The following is a 21207-nucleotide window of genomic DNA, read 5'->3' as shown; positions in this document are numbered from 1 at the left end:
CAAAGTACTGGAGTTTCAGCTTTAGTCAGAAGATTTTTATTTATTTTGTTGCTCAGAATGTTCCAGATTTAGACATTGGGAATTCTTTCATTTGGCTCCTATTGTCCCCGGACAATGAACACACTCCGTTGTTGTGTTGGTGGTGGTTGTGTATGTGTGTTTTATATGCTTTCTGGCACTGAAGATATCCCAGTCTTATCTTATATATTTCTTGCTCCTGTTTTAGAATCAGCCATCTCTCCAAGGAGAATGGTTCCTTTTATTGCAGAATGGTACTAGAAACCAAGATCTGGCCTCAAACTGTGCTCGATATTCCAGGCACGCCTTTGCTTCTAATCTTCTCAGCTGACATAGCAAGCAAATGTGTCTGTATACTAACCCGTGTATTTATAAATATTGCCATTGCAATATTTAGTTTAGTTCAGCTCAGTTCAGTTGCTCAGTTGTGTCTGACTCTTTGCGACCCCATGAACCGCAGAACACCAGGCCTCCCTGTCCATCACCAACTCCTGGAGTTCACCCAAATTCATGTCCATTGAGTCAGTGATACCATCCAACCATCTCATCCTCTGTCGTCCCCTTCTCCTCCTGCCCTCAATCTTTCCCAGCATCAGGGTCTTTTCAAACGAGTCAGCTCTTCACATCAGGTGGCCAAAGTATTGGAATTTCAGCTTCAACATCAGTCCTTCCAATGAACACCCAGGACTGATCTCCTTTAGGATGGACTGGTTGGATCTCCTTGCAGTCCAAGGGACTCTCAAGAGTCTTCTCCAACCCCACAGTTCAAAAGCCTCAATTCTTCGGTGCTCAGCTTTCTTTATAGTCCAACTCTCACATCCATACATGACCACTGGAAAAACCATAGCCTTGACTAGATGTACCTTTGTTGGCAAAATAATGTCTCTGCTTTTTAATATGCTGTCTAGGTAGGTCATAACTTTCCTTCCAAGGAGTAAGCATCTTTTAATTTCATGGCTGCAATCACCATCTACAGTGATTTTGGAGCCCCCCAAAAATAAAGTCAGCCACTGTTTCCACTGTTTCCCCATCTATTTGCCATGAAGTGATGGGACCAGATGCCGTGATCTTCGTTTTCTGAATGTTGAGCTTTAAGCCAACTTTTTCACTCTCCTCTTTCACTTTCATCAAGAGGTTCTTTAGTTCTTCACTTTCTGCCATAAGGGTGGTATCATCTGCGTATCTGAGGTTATTGATATTTCTCCCGGCAATCTTGATTCCAGCTTGTGCTTCTTTCAGCCAGCGTTTCTCATGATGTACTCTGCATAGAAGTTAAATAAGCAAGGTGACAATATACAGCCTTGACGTACTCCTTTTCCTATTAGAAACAGTCTGTTGTTCCATGTCCAGTTCTAACTGTTGCTTCCTGACCTGCATACAGGTTTCTCAAGAGGCAGGTCATATGGTCTGGTATTCCCATCTTCTTCAGAATTTTCCACAGTTTATTGTGATCCACACAGTCAAAGGCTTTGGCATAGTCAATAAAGCAGAAATAGATGTTTTTCTGGAACTCTCTTGCTTTTTTGATGATCCAGCGGATGTTGACAATTTGATCTCTGGTTCCTCTGCCTTTTCTAAAACCAGCTTGAATATCTGGAAGTTCACGGTTCACGTATTGCTGAAGCCTGGCTTGGAGAATTTTGAGCATCACTTTACTAGCGTGTGAGATGAACGCAATTGTGCGGTAGTTTGAGCATTCTTTGGCATTGCCTTTCTTTGGGATTGGAATGAAAACTGCCCTTTTCCAGTCCTGTGGCCACTGCTGAGTTTTGCATAGCCATCTATATCTGAATTAAGCTAAGCATGAATTTACACTAATTTCTCCAACTCTACTCCATTACTACATGGATCATTCCAGTCTTCTCTCTTGTTTATCTGGAAATTCCCACACCAACAGCAAGATTCCTAGCTAGTACCATCCAACATTGTTTTACTTGTTTAATTCCTGTGTTCATGTAGAGCAGTATCAGAGTTCTTTTTTTTTTTTTTTATCTCATATCACTTTACTTATTTATTTATTTTTAATTTTTTATTTATTTTTTTAAAATTTTATTTTATTTTTAAACTTTACGTAATTGTATTAGTTTTGCCAAATATCAAAATGAATCCACCACAGGTATACATGTGTTCCCCATCCTGAACCCTCCTCCCTCCTCCCTCCCCATACCATCCCTCTGGGTCGTCCCAGTGCACCAGCCCCAAGCATCCAGTATCGTGCATCGAACCTGGACTCAGAGTTCTTAAACTTGTGTCCTTGTGGGACGCTAGAGAGTACAGTGCTGGTGTCCGGCTCCTTTTGCCTTTGGTCCTACCAACTCTGCCCATTGCAAGGTTACTCAGGTCAGCACTGCCCCTCACCCCTCAGTGAGCTTTGTGTTATGCATTTGTAAATACTCTTGGATTATTTTCTTCACAGTCTGCATTCTTTTCTGGCATCTTCCAACTAGAGGGCTTGCTTTTATTTTTCGTATAGAAGTACAGTTCTCAAGCACCATGTTTTGAAAAGGCTGCCTTTCCTAAATAGAACTGCTTCTAAACCTTTGTCAGAAATCAGTTGGCCATATTTGTGTGAATTCTCCCTTCTGTTTCATTGATCTATGTCTCCATTCCTCTGCCATTACGACTCCAACTTTATTACCGTGCATGCTCCATCACTCAGTCATGTCCAACTCTTTGTAGCCCCATGGACTGAAGCCTGCCCGGCTCCACTGCCCATGGAATTTCCCAGGCAAGAATACTGGAATGGGTTGCCATTTCCTTCTTCAGGGGATCTTCTTGACCCAGAGATCAAACCCATGTCTCTTGGATTGGCAGGTGGATTCTTTATCACTATGTTAGCTATAGACTTTTTAGATTTATTTCTATCAAGTTGAGGCAGTTACTCTCTATTCCTTCTTTGCTGGTAACTTTAGTTATGAATAGCTATTGAATTTTTCCAAATGCTTTTTTTGCATCAATTGATGTTATCATATGATTTTTCTTCTTTAACCTATTAATATGATGGATTATATTGATTGATTCTCAAATACTGAATTAATTTCTTATCTTTCTGGAATAAACACCATTTTGTCATAGTGTACAATTCTTTTCTATATAGCTGAATCCTGTCCTTTAATATTTTGTTCAGAATTTTTGTGCTCATATTCATGAGGCATATTTGTAGTTTTTTCTTTTTATTAATATTGTCTTTGACATTTTTATATTTAGAAGTTCCATTCACTTTTTTTTTAATATCTTCCATTTTTATCCTTATCTTCCCCATTATTTCCCTTCATGTTTTCAACAAATTTCTTATTTATTCACCATCATCTGTTGCTGATATTTCTGGATCTCTGAATTTTGACTGACTTTCCTTCTGGGTATGGATCCCATATTCCTGCTTTTTTTGCACATCTGGTATTTTTTTGTCTGACTGCTGGTCATTGTGAGTTAAGTTTTTGAGTAATTGAATTTCTTTAAAAAGTGCAGGCCTTCTTTGTGGTAAGTAGGTAAGTTACTTGCTGACCTGATTGATTCTTTCAAGGTTTGTTTTGTATTTTGGAAGGTGAAACTCTAGTAGCATTTACAGTAGAGATAATTCTATCCTGTTACTTAGATGTGACCTTTTCCTCTGTGAATGCCCAGGCCGAGGGTGGCGGGGAGGCCAGTGAAATGTGTATTCCAACTTGTGAAAGTTTAAATACTTCTCAGTCCTCTGTGAGCTGTGGGCAGTGTCCATCTTCCCCCCCCCCGCCCTTTGCTCTGCCTGTGGCGTTCCAACCGACTCAGGCACGGTACTCAACAACAAACTCAAGGGGTGCAGCGCATCTCGGGTGCTCCTTTACTATGCGACTCTATCTTCTGTGGTGGTCTGTCCTACAAATGATAGCTCAGTCAGTTCAGTCGCTCAGTTGTGTCCGACTCCTTGCGACCCCATGAACCACAGCACGCCAGGCCTCCCTGTCCATCACCAACTCCCGGAGTTCAACCAAACCCATGTCCATTGAGTCGGTGATACCATCCAACCATCTCATCCTCTGTCGTCCCCTTCTCCTCCTGCCCTCAATCTTTCCCAGCATCAGGGTCTTTTCAAATGAGTCAGCTCTTCACATCAGGTGGCCAAAGTATTGGAGTTTCAGCTTCAACATTAGTCTTACCAATGAACACCCAGGACTGATGGACTTTAGGATGGACTGATTGGATCTCGTTGCCGTCCAAGGGACTCTCTACCTGTGTGCTAAGTCCTTTCAGTCATGTCCAACTCTTTGTGACTCTGTGGGCTGTAGCCCACCAGGCTCCTCTGGCCATGGGATTCTCCAGGCAAGAATACTGGAGTGGGTTGCCATGCGCTTCTCCAGGGGATCTCCCAGCCTAGGAGTTGAACCCATGTCTCGTATGCCTCCTGCATTGGCAGGTGGGTTCTTTACCACTAGTACCACCTGTGAAGGCTGAGCTGCTCCAAATTCCAATTATGCCCCTCAGTTCAGCAAAACCACTGTGTTCTAAATTGGTTCCAGGCAGAAAGCCAGGATGGTGCTGGTACTCCGCTGTTTTCTTTCTCTCTCTCAGCAATCAGTTAGGCACTGCCTGTTGTCTAATGTTTTAAAGGTTTTTAAAACATATATATATATGTTTTGTTCACTTGTTTAATTATTTACAGTGGGAAGGCAAGTCAGGTTCCAGTTACTCCATCATTGTAGAAGTTCCAAGTAATTATTTAGATTCATTTCATCTGAAATAAAATGCTTGTAAAGTGTGAAGGTGGAGAAGGCAATGGCATCCCACTCCAGTACTCTTGCCTGGAAAATTCCATGGGCAGAGGAGCCTGGTAGGCTGCAGTCCATGGGCTTGCTAAGAGTCAGACACGACTGAGCGACTTCACTTTCACTTTTCACTTTCATGCATTGGAGAAGAAAATGGCAACCCATTCCAGTGTTCTTGCCTGGAGAATCCCAGGGACAGGGGAGCCTGGTGGGCTGCTGTCTATGGGGTCGCACAGAGTCGAACACGACTGAAGTGACTTAGCAGCAGCAAGTATGAAGGAGTTATAGTTAAAGCACCCATTCCAGTGCCTGGCACATAGTAGGCTGAAATTTTATAATACTAGATATTATGATTATAATAACTTTCATTGATATCATTCAGTGGAGGCTCTATTAACCCAGAGATTTACTGACAGCAGTGACTTTTGAATACTTATCTTTCTCATTTTAATTTATCCAAGGGAAGCATACAGAATTAAATAATACACTTGTAAATTTGCATAAATACTAGCAAAAGTAATACCTACTATACAGATTGCCTCTTATAAAGTAGTAGATTGAAAAGCAATTGGAAAAGATTTAAAGCTCAGGCTCTGATTTCCAGCCTTAGTCAAGTAGAAATTTCATTTCATATTCTCTTTGCAAATGTTATTCAAGCACAATGATGATTTAAAAGTAATTGATTTTCCCCACTCAAATAAAAAAAGTAAGCAACTCAAGAAAAAAGTAATCTGGCTCAAGGCAGCAAAAGCATAAAGATTTATTAAGTAAACTATGAGTAGAGAAAGATGATATAATGTACTGAAGACTCTTCTACTAAAATAAGTTAGAATGCATATTGCTTGGAGATCAAATGGTGAGGTGTTGAAATGTACATAAAAATATAGTACTCCTAATACAAAGAAACATGAATGAAACCCAATTTACTCCCTATGTGCTCAGTTGCTCAGTCATGTCTGACTCTTTGTGGCCCCATGGACTGTAGCCCACCAGGCTCCTCTGCCCATGGAATTCTCCAGGCAAGAATACTGGAGCAGGGTGCCATGCCCTCCTCCAGGGCATCTTCCAGACCCAAGGATCTAACCCATGTCTCTTGTGTCTCCTATATTGGCAGGCGGATTCTTAACCACCAGCACCACCCTGGGAAGCCCATTATTTGTAATAAATCTTCACATACTTTGCATAAGACTAATAACAAAGTGCATTATTACTCTGAGGCAAAAAGAGCAGTCATCTTTGAATTTCTCCTGCGTGAAATTTTCCTTGAGTGGCTCCACCATCAGAATCACCACATATTCCTACCCCAAGCATGCAACACTATGAAGACATCAGGTGTAGCAATTAAGGGATAACAATTCAAGTAGAAATGTTGGCATGTTCATGTAAAATAGGCCAGTGGAGTCAATCTAAAGGTATCTTTGAACTGTGAACTGCTCTGAGATTCTTCCTGAGTACCTATGCTGTGGAAATAGCTGCTGGCTATTTGGGCTCCTGACTGGCATGGAGCTTTATCATAAACTAATGTCTGCTGCTGCTGCTGCTGCTGCTGCTGCTGCTAAGTCGCTTCAGTCGTGTCCGGCTCTGTGTGACCCCATAGACGGCAGCCCACCAGGCTCCCCCGTCCCTGGGATTCTCCAGGCAAGAACACTGGAGTGGGTTGCCATTTCCTTCTCTGATGCATGAAAGTGAAAAGTGAAAGTGAAGTCACTCAGTCGTGTCTGACTCTTAGTGACCCCATGGACTGCAGCCTACCAGGCTCCTCCATCCATGGGATTTTCCAGGCAAGAGTACTGGAGTGGGGTGCCATCGCCTTCTCCGAAACTGTCACTGAACCCCAAATATAGCTCTAAGAACATGGTGGTGATGGAAACCAGATTGGGACAGGTTTGGAATTCTCTCTGGGTCCTGGCTCTCTGGTTCCTGGGTCTTAGAGAGTTGATAAATGTCTGTAGAATAAGTTGACCCTATTTTCCCCTGCCATTCTCTCTTCCTACCAAGTCCTTCCAAATTAGTGAGTGCCAAGAAGAGATAAATCTGAGGATCTTGGACTTTTCTCAACTATTTTAGAGCCACTTGGAGCTCCAAGAGCCAAGACATGCATTAGGGCTGCTCTGGACCTGCACTTGGCATTTATCTCCCCAGGAAAGCTCTGGATCTGAGCGGGACTGGACTGACAGCTCTAGGACTGCCCAGAACTTAGGGGATTAGAAGGGTCTGACACTGATGTTAAACTTCTGGAGCAGAGTGGGCTTTTGAGTTTTGCTAGGCTAGAAACCATTCCAGTGTTCTCTCATGGAGAATCCCACAGACAGAGGGCCCTGGTGGGTTACAGACCATGGGGTCATTGGACAGGACTGATCGACTGACACTCACTTTCAGGCTGTGGAAGTAGGGAGAAGTCAGGTCATTTCTGTAGCCATTGGTGCAAAGGTGGCCAAACATCTTATTTCAGAATTTGCTATAATCAGATAGCCGGGGAAAGAGCTATTGTTTAATAAATACCTCAATTAAGCTTGTCTTGCTAAATGGATGGAAAGCAGTACTGATGTGTATATTCATCAGGGCCTTTGATTTCATCCTTTTATTGTTTCTCAGCACGTTCTTGTTTATATGTCTCTTCAACTAGTCTATACCAAGTAATGCCATTTGTAATAGTTTAGTCTATGTGCTTTTCCAGTCAGAGTGATTGCCCCATTCATAGCAAGACAACCTTTGAAATAGGTTAGTAAGAGGCAATCAATTTCATGTCTTTCCTATTGACATAAATGACTATTTATTGCAGGAAACAAATTCACTTAGACACTGCTGAATTATAATCAACCTAGTAGGACCTGGACATAGTAAATGTTTCATTTGACAGATTTTACTTTAAAAATAGATGCCAGGTGTGAAAAAAGTGTGAAATGAAACAGACATGAACTATTTTGGTTTGAGATTCTGCCTCTAAAATGGTCTGTGAGTGACATATGGTGGTTTTATAAATGCAAGGTAAACCCGTGGCAGATAGAAAAGCACTTTAACACCAATTAAATAAGCCTGGAAACAATTACCCAAATACATGCTGAGACATTGCCTTTGAAGATTGACAAAATATTTGATTTTGCTCCTTTGCTTTAATTATGATGATAGCAGTGCTCAGAGATTTTTTTTTTTTAATGTCACCTTTTTCATTTATCTCAACAAATGGAGGTATATTTAGGGAGCTTGGGATTGACATGTACACACTGCTATGTTTAAAATGAATAACCAACAGGAACCTACTATATATACAGCACAAGGAACTCTGTGCAATGTTGTGTGTCAATCTGGATGGGAGGGGAGTTTGGGAAAGAATGGATATATGTATATGTATGGGTGAGTCCCTTTGCTATCCACCTGAAACTGTCACAGCATTGTTAATCGGCTATACTTCAATACAAAATAAAATGTTTTTTGAGAAAAGATAGCAAGAGGTTTCTAAAAAGAGCTTGGCTTTTCTCATTTTCAAACTTGTAAGTGACTACCTCAATCTGAAGTAGCCTGTATTCGGTCCTGATGTCACCTCTTTTAGACATGTACTCATTTAGTGTTGACTCATAGTTTGGCTTTAAATCACACACAGAGATGGCTTCATATTGGTAACTTCTAATAACAAGCTATTGCTTGTGAGTTGGCCTTTTGACCACAGTGACATCAGCCCCCGTTCTGGCTTGTTAGTTTAAACCAGGCTTTCTCTGAGAGGGGCAAGGATGCCCCCAGATGTTGGGAGTGGCAACGTGAGGAGCCCAGGTCACAATTTTCATTATGGATGGACCCAAGCAGTGGTGAGCTCCCCTCGGGCACTGTTCCCAGGGAAGATGGGTTAAAGCCTGGGCTCCCCCGAGAGATCACAGCTGTCTTTCCTTAGGTGGGCTTGATGCTCTCCCTGAAGCATATCCCGGGGTTTGGAAAGGAGATTGCATTTGTATTACTGACTCAGGCTAGGCACGCAGCTGCACCCTAGAATTATCCAGAAAATAGTCAGATGTCCAGACATGCACATTCAAATACTTGGCTCCCCAAAAAATCATAAACTGTGAGTTTTTTGGCTTTCCAGAGCTTCAGAAAAACAAATAAGAAAATCCAGCTGATTCCGTCTAAAACAAAATGATTTCTTTAATAAAATCAGGAACCCAGGTTTGTTTCTCCCATAAACCATGAAAGGATTATTCAGACATGGGAATCAGCTTCAGATCACGAATTTGATAGATTAAAGGAGATTCTTTTTACTGGCACCATTTCTTTTCCTTTTTTAAGTTTTACTTGAGTAAAGAATGTCTTGTCTGGAATTCTGGGAGACTTCTGCAACTTTATGCAAACAGCCAGTTGGGCTGCAATGCAGGCGAGCACGTGTGCTCAGTCACATCAGTAGTGTCCAACTCTGTGCGACCCTATGAACTGTAGCCCACCAGGCTCTTCTGTCCATGGGATTCTCCAGGCAAAAATACTGGAGTGGGTTGCCCTACACTCCTCCAGGAGATCTTCCCAACTCAGGGATCAAACCCACATCTCTTATGTCTCCTGCATTGGCAGGCGGGTTCTTTACTACTAGCGCCACCTGGGAAGTCCATGGAGAGCTTGAACCTAGCCTTAGATCTTTGCTGAGCCAGAGAAGTGACAGGGGTCAGAGCCACTGGGACAGCTAGCTGGCTCACTGCTGCTTTCCTTTATCTCCTTAGGGGAAGAGTGTGACATCGACATCAATGAATGTGACAGTAACCCCTGCCATCACGCCGGCACCTGCCTGGACCAGCCCAATGGTTACACCTGCCACTGCCCACATGGCTGGGTGGGAGCAAACTGTGAAATCCGTGAGTATTCCTGCAGCTCAGCCCCTGTGATTTTCCATTCCACTTTCATTCAATGAGAAGAAGAGGCTGACTGTGTCCAGCCAGCCCCACGTCACTCTTAGAAGAGGCAGTAAGGCCCAGAGTGTTACCCTGAGCCCCCTGTGCTTCCTGGGTCCTGGTTAAATATTTTTGCTCACTGCTTTATGCTGCTCCCCATCATTTCTGAGCCTGAATCCAGCCTTCCCACTGGGATGAGAATGCGCCGATGTCATCCCGAGTTCACGGCTGCAAGACAGCCAAAAATGTGCTTAGCAGAGAAGCATTAGAATCCGATCCAAAAAGAGAATCTTTGTGTTGAAAGCATAAATTAAAAACACACACACACACACAAAGAATGTAAATTCACTTCGCATTTGTGTCTTCAAATGTATTAGGTTCCATCAGTTGCCCGGAGAGAAGTCCAGGGAGGATGGGCATCACACAAAACCTGAAAAACATTTTGAGCTGCTTAGAGTGAGGTGTTCTCTACAGATGGACGCACAGAAGTTCGACAGTGTCAGAATCAGGACTATATATGTTCATATGAAAGTCTGGTAGCTTCTAGGATCGAAGTGAAAATGAGAACTGCACTGGAATTGGATTGTTGTTATTTTGTCAATCACTAAAAACTCAACTTTGAATGGTGTTTTTCTTCTCATTTAAATTAGGCAGGGTAGTTGAGTTTGCATATTTCTCCAGGGCCTTCTCGCCTCCTCTTCATCAGGCAAAGACTCTGCTATGTGAGTTTGGAAAGAGGCAGTTATGTAGACATAGCCCTGTATGTCAGTCTCCCTCCTGGGCTGGCCTGCCTGCTGCCGCTTCTCCTCCAGGTTGTAGTGTTGCAAGAACAGACCCCTCACTGGTGGTTCAGCGCAGGCTTGTCTGCTAATTCTTTGTGTGTGTCTGAAGTGGGGGTGTGGTCAGTTTCCAGAAACCTTTTTATCCACAAATATGGACCATATTCTTCAGCATCAACTTGGCCAGTAAAGGTATTTGCGTTCCTAGCTACTCACTCTTTGTCTCTCATCTTGGCTCAGGGCTTGAGAGAGGAAGAGATGAATTCTTTTTAGGATTCCCCCTTCAATCTTTTCAAATACTCATCCTCAATCTTTTCAAATACCCATATACAGAATGGTCTTAGGGATCCTTGGTCACAATAGGTGAGAAACATTCTGTTGTTGAGGAAAGGGAAGGAAAGAGATTCCAGTGGTACAAATGCTAAGGGCTATGATTCAATGCAGGGTATTAAAACTAAAGTAGGTCCGGGATGAAGGAAATGGCAACCCACTCCAGTGTTCTTGCCTGGAGAATCCCAGGGACAGGGGAGCCTGGTGGGCTGCCATCTATGGGGTCACACAGAGTCGGACACGACTGAAGTGGCTTAGCAGCAGCAGCAGCAGTGAGATCTGTTAAAGGAAAGGATCCCAGATTTGGGCCAGCAGGACCTTGGTTCTCGCCCTGGCTGTGGCACTTCTTGTGTTAGTTATGCTGAGCCTCAGAGTACTTATCCAGTACTGATAAGTACATAAGTACTTATTCAGAGTACTTATGAAAATGGGACCCATTTTCATTCTAAAATTTGGTAATTCTGTGAAATGACAAATTTCATGCCTCATGGCAGATCTTGGAGAAGGAAATGGCAACCTACTCCAGTACTCTTGCCTGGAAAATCCCATGGATGGAAGAGCCTGGTAGGCTGTAGTCCATGGGGTCACGAAGAGTTGGACATTGCCGGGGACCAGCCCCGGCTGATCCAGGGTATTCGAAGGAGAGACGGCGTAGTCGAAGATCAGGAAACAATTGCTTAATTAAACGTTAATTAAGGATATAAAGAGTAATAGAATGAGGATAGCTCAGTGAGGAAATTCAGTGGAGAAAAGAGGCTGAAATAATTCAGCCAGAAGGTAAGAGAAAGAACGACATGGTGAGACCAAGTTTCGGTGAACAAGGCCCACACTTTATTTTCCAAAGTAGTTTTTATACCTTAAGTTATGCATAGAGGATAATGGGGGAAGGGATAGAGTCATGCAGTAAGCCAGGCTTTCTTCCTGCAAACTTATCATATGCAAAAGTTTAGGTGATTTGCATCATCTTCTGGCCTGGAGGCCTTTTTCTCTAAAGGTGATTATTCTAAAGTCAGGCGCCAGCCTCCAAAAAGCATTAGATAAAGTTGCATTCCTACAGAGCAAAGGTGTGGTGGGCTATAACAAGAAAAAGAATTAACTCAAGGGTCCCAGGTTACAAACATTAAAGCTACTATTTACACCAATTATATTAATCAATACACTGCCAGGGACACAGCAGGTAGGGGATATGGAGACTTAGCAGCAAACATTGGCCCAACAAGTGAAAATCCCTTCACCAATACAATTTCTAATCAATCTTTTAACTGCTCAAAGGAATCTGTATTTAGACAGTTTAGAACATCTCATGCCTCTCAGTTTGGAGGCTCTGAGCAATCACATGTGGCCGGAAAAACCTATTCAGGCAGGCTAGAGGACTTCCAAGGGAGTTTGTAGGTTGAAACACTGTCACACCCAGGAATTATTAACTGGAGCTGTAAGCTAACTCTTTTTTCAGAGAGGTAGTGGGGGACAGCCCCCCGTAAAGTCAGAGGTGTAGGTGAAAGCACAAAGCAGAAAGTAGGCAGACTCTGGTTTTGGGGGTAGATTGCTCAAGAATTTCCAGGGAGACTCCTGAGGCTTGATCCCGCCTTTGCGTGTATGCCAAGCCTCCTTCCTCATGACCTTTGCCAGGGGCGGAGCTCGCTCCCTGCAGGACATGACTGAGCGACTTCACTTTCACTTTTCACTTTCATGCATTGGAGCAGGAAATGGCAACCCACTCCAGTGTTCTTGTCTGGAGAATCCCAGAGACAGAGGAGCCTGGTGGGCTGCCGTCTATGGGGTCGCACAGAGTTGGACACAACTGAAGTGACTTAGCAGCAGCAGCAGCAGCAGCATGGCAGATCTATGTATAATTTTAAATTTCTAGTTGTGAAAATAAATATATAGGAGAGGAGAGTATGGATAAGAACTCAGAAACACAAAGGATGCCCTTGAGAAGTTTTGAAGTAAAATTGTATCATTATTAAAAAAAAATCTAAATTTTACTTCTTTCTGGTGATGATATTATAGGCAAAAGATATACATGGATGGAATAATCAGGATGAAAGGTGACTTCATGTTCTAGTGACATCATATTCTAGCTCTGTGACCTGGACAAATAACTATATCTCAGCCTCATCTTTTTCACTTGTAAAATGGTGATAGAAAAGTTGCTGGGAGGATTAAAATTAAGGATCCTTTGTGCAGATCTCTGGTGTGCAGCAGTAGACACTTAAATAGATGCTAGTTGCCTTTTCTGTTTCTTTCTATGGTACTGTAGCTCTTATACCTTGAGCCAGCTGGCGAGGACTTGCCTTTGACAATCGTGTTTTTAGATGATATATGCCCAGAGCACAGGCCACTCTGAGTGTGTGGATGTGTTGGGCACATCCCAGTACACACAGGGTTCCCTGTTCTCCCAGAATAGCACTTTCCATTTGATGGTCTCACTTGCACCTCTCCATTCAGTCAAAGGTGTTAAAAATAAATGTTATCACAGATAAGGCTCCGTCACATCTCAGTGTTGGTTGCTTCCATCCTTGACCTGATTGTAAGAATGGAGAATGAATGTGTAAGATTTGTGATGACACACAGGTGGAGCTAGTGACCAGTGCTGAGATAAATGGACCTGAATCAAAAGAACAGATCTAAGGGCCAGGAGTGAAAGGAAAGTTTGGGCCATGAGTGGGCAGAGATGATATGAGGTCTCTAGTCCTCTATGAGCCATGGAACCCATGGTCTCTGAGTTTCTTTCTAACCTGGAACATCTGTGATTTTCTGAATTGGCTGGAAACCAGGAGGAGGGTGCCTGAAAGATACAAGGTCAGGTTGGTAAATCTCAACAGGAACTCTCAGAAGGAGAACAATGGTGCTGTTAGAGTTACAGACAGTCCTGCTGATTGAGAATTGGCCAGTTCTATACACCGAGTCAATCCTAAAGGAAATAAACCCTGAATATTCGTTGGAAGGACTGATGCTAAAGCTGAAGTTCCAATACTTTGGCCACTTGATACAAAGATCTGACCCGTTGGAAAAGACCCTGATTCTGGGAAAGATCGAAGGCAAAAGAAGAGGGCAGCAGAGGATGAGATGGTTGCATAGCATCACCAACTCAACGGAAATGAATTTGAGTTAACTCCAGGAGATAGTGAAGAACAGAGAAGCCTGGAGTGCTGCAGTCCATGGGGTTGCAAAGAGTTGGACACGACTTAGTGACTGAACAACAACAACAACAGCAACGTATATTGAGCAGTTGAATCTATTGTTAAGCCATTGATTTAATAACATTCTGCGGTTGAGAAGTAGGGGAACAAGGTATCTTGGATTTATGCATTTAGTGAATAATCCAGGGCCTCCTATTGTCAAGGGTCAGGCATCGTTGTTGTTCAGTCGCAACATTGCTGTTGTTGTTCAGTCATGCATAGTGCCCAGAATATAAAGGTTAATGAAGCAGCCCTTGCCTTCAGGATATCATTATCCAAGGGTCGATCCTCATATGTGATGGGAGTCGCTGTATAAGACTTCGCTCAGGCAGCTCCAGGTGCCCAGGCAAAGAGCAAGGTTGGATGTCTGGGGCTTCCTTGTCCCCAAATGCATGGAATTTAATAATGGTTAAAGAAACCCATCAAACAGTAATATGAGCAGTCTTTATTGTACAGATAGATTCAGTTCTTTGGTTCCCATTTTTATAAACTAGGATTCTTAAAAAACAAAACTGGTTTAGGATTAACATATATACACTACTATATATGGGCTTCCCTAGTGGCTGAAGAATCTACCTGCCAATAGAGGAGATGTGGGTTCGATCCCTGGGTTGGGAAGATCCCCCAGAAAAGGAAATGGCAATCCCCTCCATTATTCTTGCCTGGGAAATCCCATGGACAGAGGAGCCTGTTCATGGTGCTGTACACCTGGAACTAGCACAGCATTGTAAATCAACTATACTGCAATAAGAAAACAAAATAAAATGAATTAATCTTCCTCCCCATCAATACACCCCCACTTCACTCCCCAAAGGTAACAAGTGTTATGCATTTATTATGGATTCCTTCAGATAATTTTAGTCACTGTATAAATCCCATTTTATGGTAGCTCAGCTGGTAAAGAATCTGCCTGAAATGCAGGAGACCTGGGTTCAATCCCTGGGTCAGAAAGTTCCCCTGGAAAAGGAAATGGCAACCCACTCCAGTCTTCTTGCCTGGAGAATTCCACGGACAAGGGAGCCTGGTGGGCTGCAGTCCATTGGGTTGCAAAGAGTCAGACACGACCGAGCAACTAACACTTTCACTTTCATACACACTGTTCAGCATCTTGCATTTATCCTTAATATATCTTGAATGCTTATCCATATTGACTTAGTACATATTTTCCTCAATTTTTAACATCACACAATGTTTCTTAAATGCTCTATAATTTATTTAATAAGACCCCTGTTGATTGACAAATAACTTTTCAAGTTTTTGGTATTAAAAAGAATAGTAGAGTAAAAATTCTTATATATGTATTTACTTTTGTGAGAATATCAGAGTATTAGTAGGATAAATTCTCAAAAATGGAATAGTCAAATGAAGGGGTCCTTGGATTTTTCACAAGTGTTTATTTATAAATTGACTCTTTGCAAATAAAACTTGTCCTCTTGGCAGCAATGGTGTTGGGGTCTGAGGTTGATTTGCAAATCCCACTTAATCCATAATTACTTTATTAAATACTTTGAACACCACTGACCTCTGGGGAGCAATTGTGGCTAGATGTGGTCTTGCAACCATCACCATCATCCTTCTTCAGAACTCTTTTCATCTTGCAAAACAGTAACTCCCCATACTTCCTCCCCTGGCCCCTGGCAGTCAACTACCTACTTTCCTTCCTTCTTGTTTTCTTCCTTTCTCCCTTTTTTTTTTGTTTCTTCCTTCCTTCCGTCACCTACCTCCCACTCCAGCCTCTAGTAACTACCATTCCACTTTGGGTTTTTTTCCTTTATGTTGCGCATGTAACTGACATCATACAATATTTATCTTTCTGTGTCTGGTCTGTTTCACTCAGCAGAATGTCCTCCAGTTCATCTATGAGGTTGTAAATGGAAGGGGCATCTTTTCAAAGATGCAAATCTAAATCCCTCAGACCCTCCTTCCCACCATTGTTTCCATCCTTTTCACAGCAAGCTGCTATTGAAATACATTAATGACTAAAGACCAAAGGCCATGCTATCGCCTGGTGGAAGCTGTAGGACTGCCCCTGCACTGAGGGGAGGTGCCCCCTCCTCACTCGGCCACTCTCCGCTTCGCTACCTGGGGGCAAGCAGCCACCCTGTCCTCCTTCCAGTCCCTCACTCTGCTCTCCACTCCTCCCAGGTCTTTGCCTGGGTCAGCCTTCCCTTCTGCCCCCTCCATCCCCTGCTCATATGTACTCCCCCTTAGAGCCTTGCTTGCTGTGGGCCCCACCATGAAAGCTCTCCTCATTCCCCAGTTAGATGGCACAGCTTTTGTCCCCTCCCGAGGCACTGTCGCCTTGGTCCCTCGTGGCTTAGCATGCTTTCGCCTCCACATCTCTGAAAAGACTAGGGGATCCATGTGCACGCTATTCTCTAAGTTTTGCCTTGCTCCTTATCCCAGGCATCCAGCATGAGGCCTGGCACATAGTACATGCTGTTGTTGTTCAGTCCCTAAGTCGTGTCTGACTCTTTGTGACCCCATGGATTGCAGCACGCCAGGCTTTCCTGTCCTTTGCCATCTCCCAGAGTTTGCTCAAACTCATGACCATTGAGTCAGTGATGCTGTTTAACTATCTCATTGTCTGCCTGCCCCTTCTGCTCTTGCCCTCAATCTTTCCCAGCATCAGGGTCTTTTCCAATGAGCTGGCTCTTTGAATTAGGTGACTAAAGTATTGGCACTTCAGCATCAGTCCATATAGTACATAGTAGTTGCTTACTGATACTTGTTCAGTAATAGGATCACTATGAGGGATTCAAGCTCTGCCTTCTGTTCCCTCCCCTCCTGCCTCTTCTGAAGGTTAACAAGGGTGTTCACTTTTCCCAGTCTCATTGACTACTTTGGTTGTCAAGCTAACTTTTAGCTACAGAAAATATAAAGAAATTTGAAATCCCTCCTCACAGTTATCCTAGGCAATAGATGGTTCCAAAATTCTCTAGCTATCTAAGTGACATCTACCTAAAAGACATTTTTCAGTTCAGTTTAGTCACTCAGTCGTGTCCAACTCTGCAACCCCTGAATTGCAGTACTCCAGGCCTCCCTGTCCATCACCAACTCCAGGAGTTCACTCAAACTCATGTCCATCGAGTCAGTGATGCCATCCAGCCATCTCATCCTCTGTCGTCCCCTTCTCCTCCTGCCCCCAATCCCTCCCAGCATCAGAGTCTTTTCCAATGAGTCAACTCTTCACATGAGGTGGCCAAAGTACTGGAGATTCAGCTTTAGCGTCATTCCTTCCAAAGAACACCCAGGACCGATCTCCTTTAGAATGGACTGGTTGGGTTTCCTTGCAGTCCAAGGGACTCTCAAGAGTCTTCTCCAATACCACAGTTCAAAAGCATCAATTCTTCAGTGCTCAGCTTTCTTCAGTCCAACTCTCGCATCCATACATGATTACTGGAAAAACCATAGACTTTTACTCGCTTTCAAACTTTTTTAAAGTATGATTGGGGCATAGACTTGGATTATTCTAATGTTGAATGCTTTGCCTTGGGAAGGAACTGAGATCATTCTATTTTGAGATTGTGCCCAAATACTGCATTTCGGACTCTTTTGTTGACTATGAAGGCTACGGCATTTCTTCTAAGGGATTTTTGCCCACAGTAGTAGATATAATGGTCATCTGAATTAAATTCACCCATTCCAGTCCATTTTAGTTCACTGTTTTCCTAAGATGCTGATGTTCACTCTTACCATCTCCTTCTTGTGATTAGTTGCTCAGTCATGTTTGACTCTTTGCGACCCCATGGACTGCAGCCCACCATGCTCCTCTGTCTGTGGGATTCTCCAGGACAGAATACTGGAGTGGGTTGCTGTTTCCTTCTCCAGGGCATCTCCTTCTTGACCACATACAATTTACCTTGATTCATGGACCTCACATTCCAGGTTCCTATGCAGTATTGTTCTTTACGATGTGACTTTAATTTCACCACCAGATACATCCACAATTGAGCGTTGTTTCTACATTGGCCCAGCCTCTTCATTCCTTCTGGAGCTATTAGCAATTGCCCTCCCCTCTTTCCCAGTAGCATATTGGACACCTTCCAACCTGGGGGTCTCATCTTCTGGTGTTAAATCTTTTTGACTTTTCATACTGTTCATGGGATTCTTGCGGCAGGAATACTGGAGTGGTTTGCCATTCCCTCCTCCAGTAGACCACGTTTTGTCAGAACTCTTCACTGTGACCCATCTATCTTGGGTGACCCTGCACGGCATGGCTCATAGCTTCATTGAGTTAGACAAGCCTCTTCGCCAAGACAAGGCTGTGATCCATGAAGGGGTTTTAAATACAGAGGTAGACAAATAATTTGACTAGACTCACCCAGGTAAGTGAAAGAAACACAGATACAGGTTATGTATTTTAGAATTAAATTTACCAATCGATCGAGGTCTCTTTTTGGTGGAGGAGAGATGGTCAGTGGGTCAGCTTGGTGGCTGACTGTGTTTTTACCTTGAGCAGAGGCTCTGAGTCCAGCTCCTACGTAGCTCCTACTTTAGGACCCATTGAAATCTTAAAGGCGACAGCACTTCAGGAAATAACAAACCTCAAGCAAATTGAGTTTATGCTGAAATGCAAATGCTCCCTGAGACCCAGGAAGGAGTGTGACATTTTCCCTGAATAGCTTGTGTGTGTGCGTTCCTGGTCATGTACCTGCCGGGGCTGGTGAGGTCATGCCGTCCAGTGTGTTCTGCTGCATGGTTCTTCCCTGAGCTCTGCAGTAGCCGACATAGTAAATGATTCCTGCCTTGGGACTCCTGGGATGTGGTGCAGCGATCTGGGAGTGGCAGCTGCAGCCACCTGCTGCTGACATATCCTCTGCCTCGCAGACCAAATGTTGAATTTATTAAGATTCAGCCTGGCTACTAACCCAATTACTGTGCAAAGCAGCCATATTCACTTATCAGACAAGTTTTAGATGACAGTTTAAGGCGGAAAGAGCAAAGAGAAAGAGAAGAGGGGGAGAAACAGAGGTTTCAGGAGAAATCTGGGGATATTTTTTTCAAAAGTCTAAACAGCTTGGAATTCAGAGTTTGGGGAAATAGAACAGATGGTCAGAAATACAAACGGTTTAGACAGCCCATCAGGCCTGGGGCAGTGAGCCCAGCACAAAACCTAGCACAGTTGTTTGTTTTCCTGCGAGAGTGGCCCTGTGCAATTGTGCACTGGCTGTGTATATGCCATCAGTGTGATGCGTGAGCCATTTTCATGAAGGTGTGCATCGAGAATTCCCGTGGCAGCCATAGCAATCAGATCTGAGCGCTCCACCAGGCTGGAGTAGAAACAGTATTGGCTGCCCTTGTGATGATGCTCAGTGAGTGTTATAGCACACTCCATGAGCCCTGGACTGCAGCCTACAACTGGATTTTTCAGAGAATGTTGAAATACTTGGAAATCAAGTGAGTCATGTTCGTTTTCAGCCAGAACGATGACTTGTCTCTCTCCATGTGCACCAGGTATTGCCAAATGAAACGGCTGCCAGTCGGGATCGAGTCTTGGTTTCACAAAACACCTCCTCTCTTCCATTGCGAGCATTTATTTGCAGTGATTTATGTCCTTTCTGTCTGCCTGTGTGTGAGTTGGCTCACACAGCATGGTGAATGCACAAACGGGCAGTCTTCTTGTTCCACGGGCTGTGTGAGCTTGGGTAGACAGACTCAAATGGCAAAACCAGTCTTCAAGGGCCGTGGTGAAAAACTCAGGAGCCAGACGATCTGGACACAAACTCAGAAGTCACTTCATTCACCCCGGTCTTCTCAAGCTCTCAGGAACCACGCAGGCTCAGGGCACGAGTCAGTTTCCCATTAGGCTTCTTGGAAAATGGTCTGCACACTCGGATCCTTGTTTGGCTGTTTACTTGTGCTCTTCTGAAGGCTGTAACTTTTCAAGGGAAAGAATAGCTGATTCTGAGACTCCAGTGTCCCTGAAGATGTCCCTGGGATGAGAGTATGAGGACTCAGAGGTCACAGATACTTTCACCTAAAAGAGAACAGTGGAAAGAGGCCTGAGGATTTCACAGGAAGTAAAGTGTAAAGTGAAGAAGGCAATGGCAACCCACTCTAGTACTCTTGCCTGGAAAATCCCATGGATGGAGGAGCCTGGTGGGCTGCAGTGCATGGGGTCTCGAAGAGTTGGACACAACTGAGCAACTTCACTTTCATGCATTGGAGAAGGAAATGGCAACCGACTCCAGTGTTCTTGCCTGGAGAATCCCAGAGACGGGGGAGCCTGGTGGGCTGCCGTCTATGGGGTTGCACAGAATCGGACACAACTGAAGCGACTTAGCAGCAGCAGCAAAGTGTAAGGTGAAGTTGCTCAGTCACGTCTGACTCTTTGTGACTCTGTGGACTGTAGCCTGCCAGGCTCCTTTGTCTATGGGATTTTCCAAGCAAGAATACTGGAGGGGGTTGCCATTCACAGGAAGACAGACCTATTTTCACGCATACCTTGAATCTCATTTCCAAGCACCCAGAGTCCTAATATGGAAATGATGGCCTGGAAAGGGTGCTGGTGGAAGTGGTAGAGTAAGTAAAGTAGAAAAGACAACCCTTTTCCCATGGAAGTTTAGCTTCTGTTTGGTCTTAACCTAGCCCCTTTTCACCTTCGTGACTTCCTTTTAAATCCTGGTCATGGTATCTGGATCATTCCATTTGTTTGCAAGTTTGTAAACAGGACATAATTTGACACTCTTGACCTGTGCCAGACACAGAGACTATGCCCCATCCATCTACTTTTTTCTTGCCTGTCCAGGTTGGTGTTTTTTGAATGGGCACAGGGCAGTGCTCAGTAATCTTCAGCTCAGAGTGTGCCCTGAGGACACCATCCTCCTCCTCGGTATCCTTCCTTTTTCCACCACCACCAGGACCACCACCACCCATCACATGCCTGGCAGTGGACTTCCTGTTCTTTACATGTTTTCTAACTTATTCTCCCAACATGTCCATAGGGTATATGTTATAATTGTTGTCTTATAAATGAAGAAACTGACGTTCAGGGAGGTCAAGCCAGTGTTGAAGCTGGGGACTGTCCCTGGTGGTTCAGTGGTTAAGAATCCACACGCCAATGCCAGAGACATGGGTTCGATTCCTAGTCCACGAAGATCCCACATGCCTCAGAGCAGTTAATAAGCCCATGAGCCACAACTACAGAGCTCCAGCTCTAGGGCCTGCATGTCACAACTATTGAAGTGCACACACCATGGGGCCCATGCTCTGCAGCAAGAGAAGCCACTATAGTGAAAAGCCCTCCAATGAGAAGCCCTCACACGGCAACTAGAGAGTAGTCTCCGTT

General features: G+C 43.9%; 1 protein-coding gene across 2 annotated transcripts in view; it reads left to right on the top strand.

Annotated features, from left to right (window-relative positions):
* Nucleotides 1–21207, top strand: part of DNER (delta/notch like EGF repeat containing) — a 392187-nt gene that overhangs the window by 357551 nt on the left and 13429 nt on the right. For both annotated transcript variants that reach the window (XM_027515370.1, XM_027515361.1), the window contains one exon: nucleotides 9458–9589. In XM_027515370.1, the coding sequence (XP_027371171.1) occupies nucleotides 9458–9589 (132 nt within the window). The remainder of the gene's footprint in view (nucleotides 1–9457; nucleotides 9590–21207) is intronic.

The sequence above is a fragment of the Bos indicus x Bos taurus genome, chromosome 2 (assembly GCF_003369695.1).
Source record: "Bos indicus x Bos taurus breed Angus x Brahman F1 hybrid chromosome 2, Bos_hybrid_MaternalHap_v2.0, whole genome shotgun sequence".
In the NCBI taxonomy this organism is placed as follows: Eukaryota; Metazoa; Chordata; class Mammalia; order Artiodactyla; family Bovidae; genus Bos; species Bos indicus x Bos taurus.
This window is presented reverse-complemented; position numbering and strand designations above follow the sequence as displayed.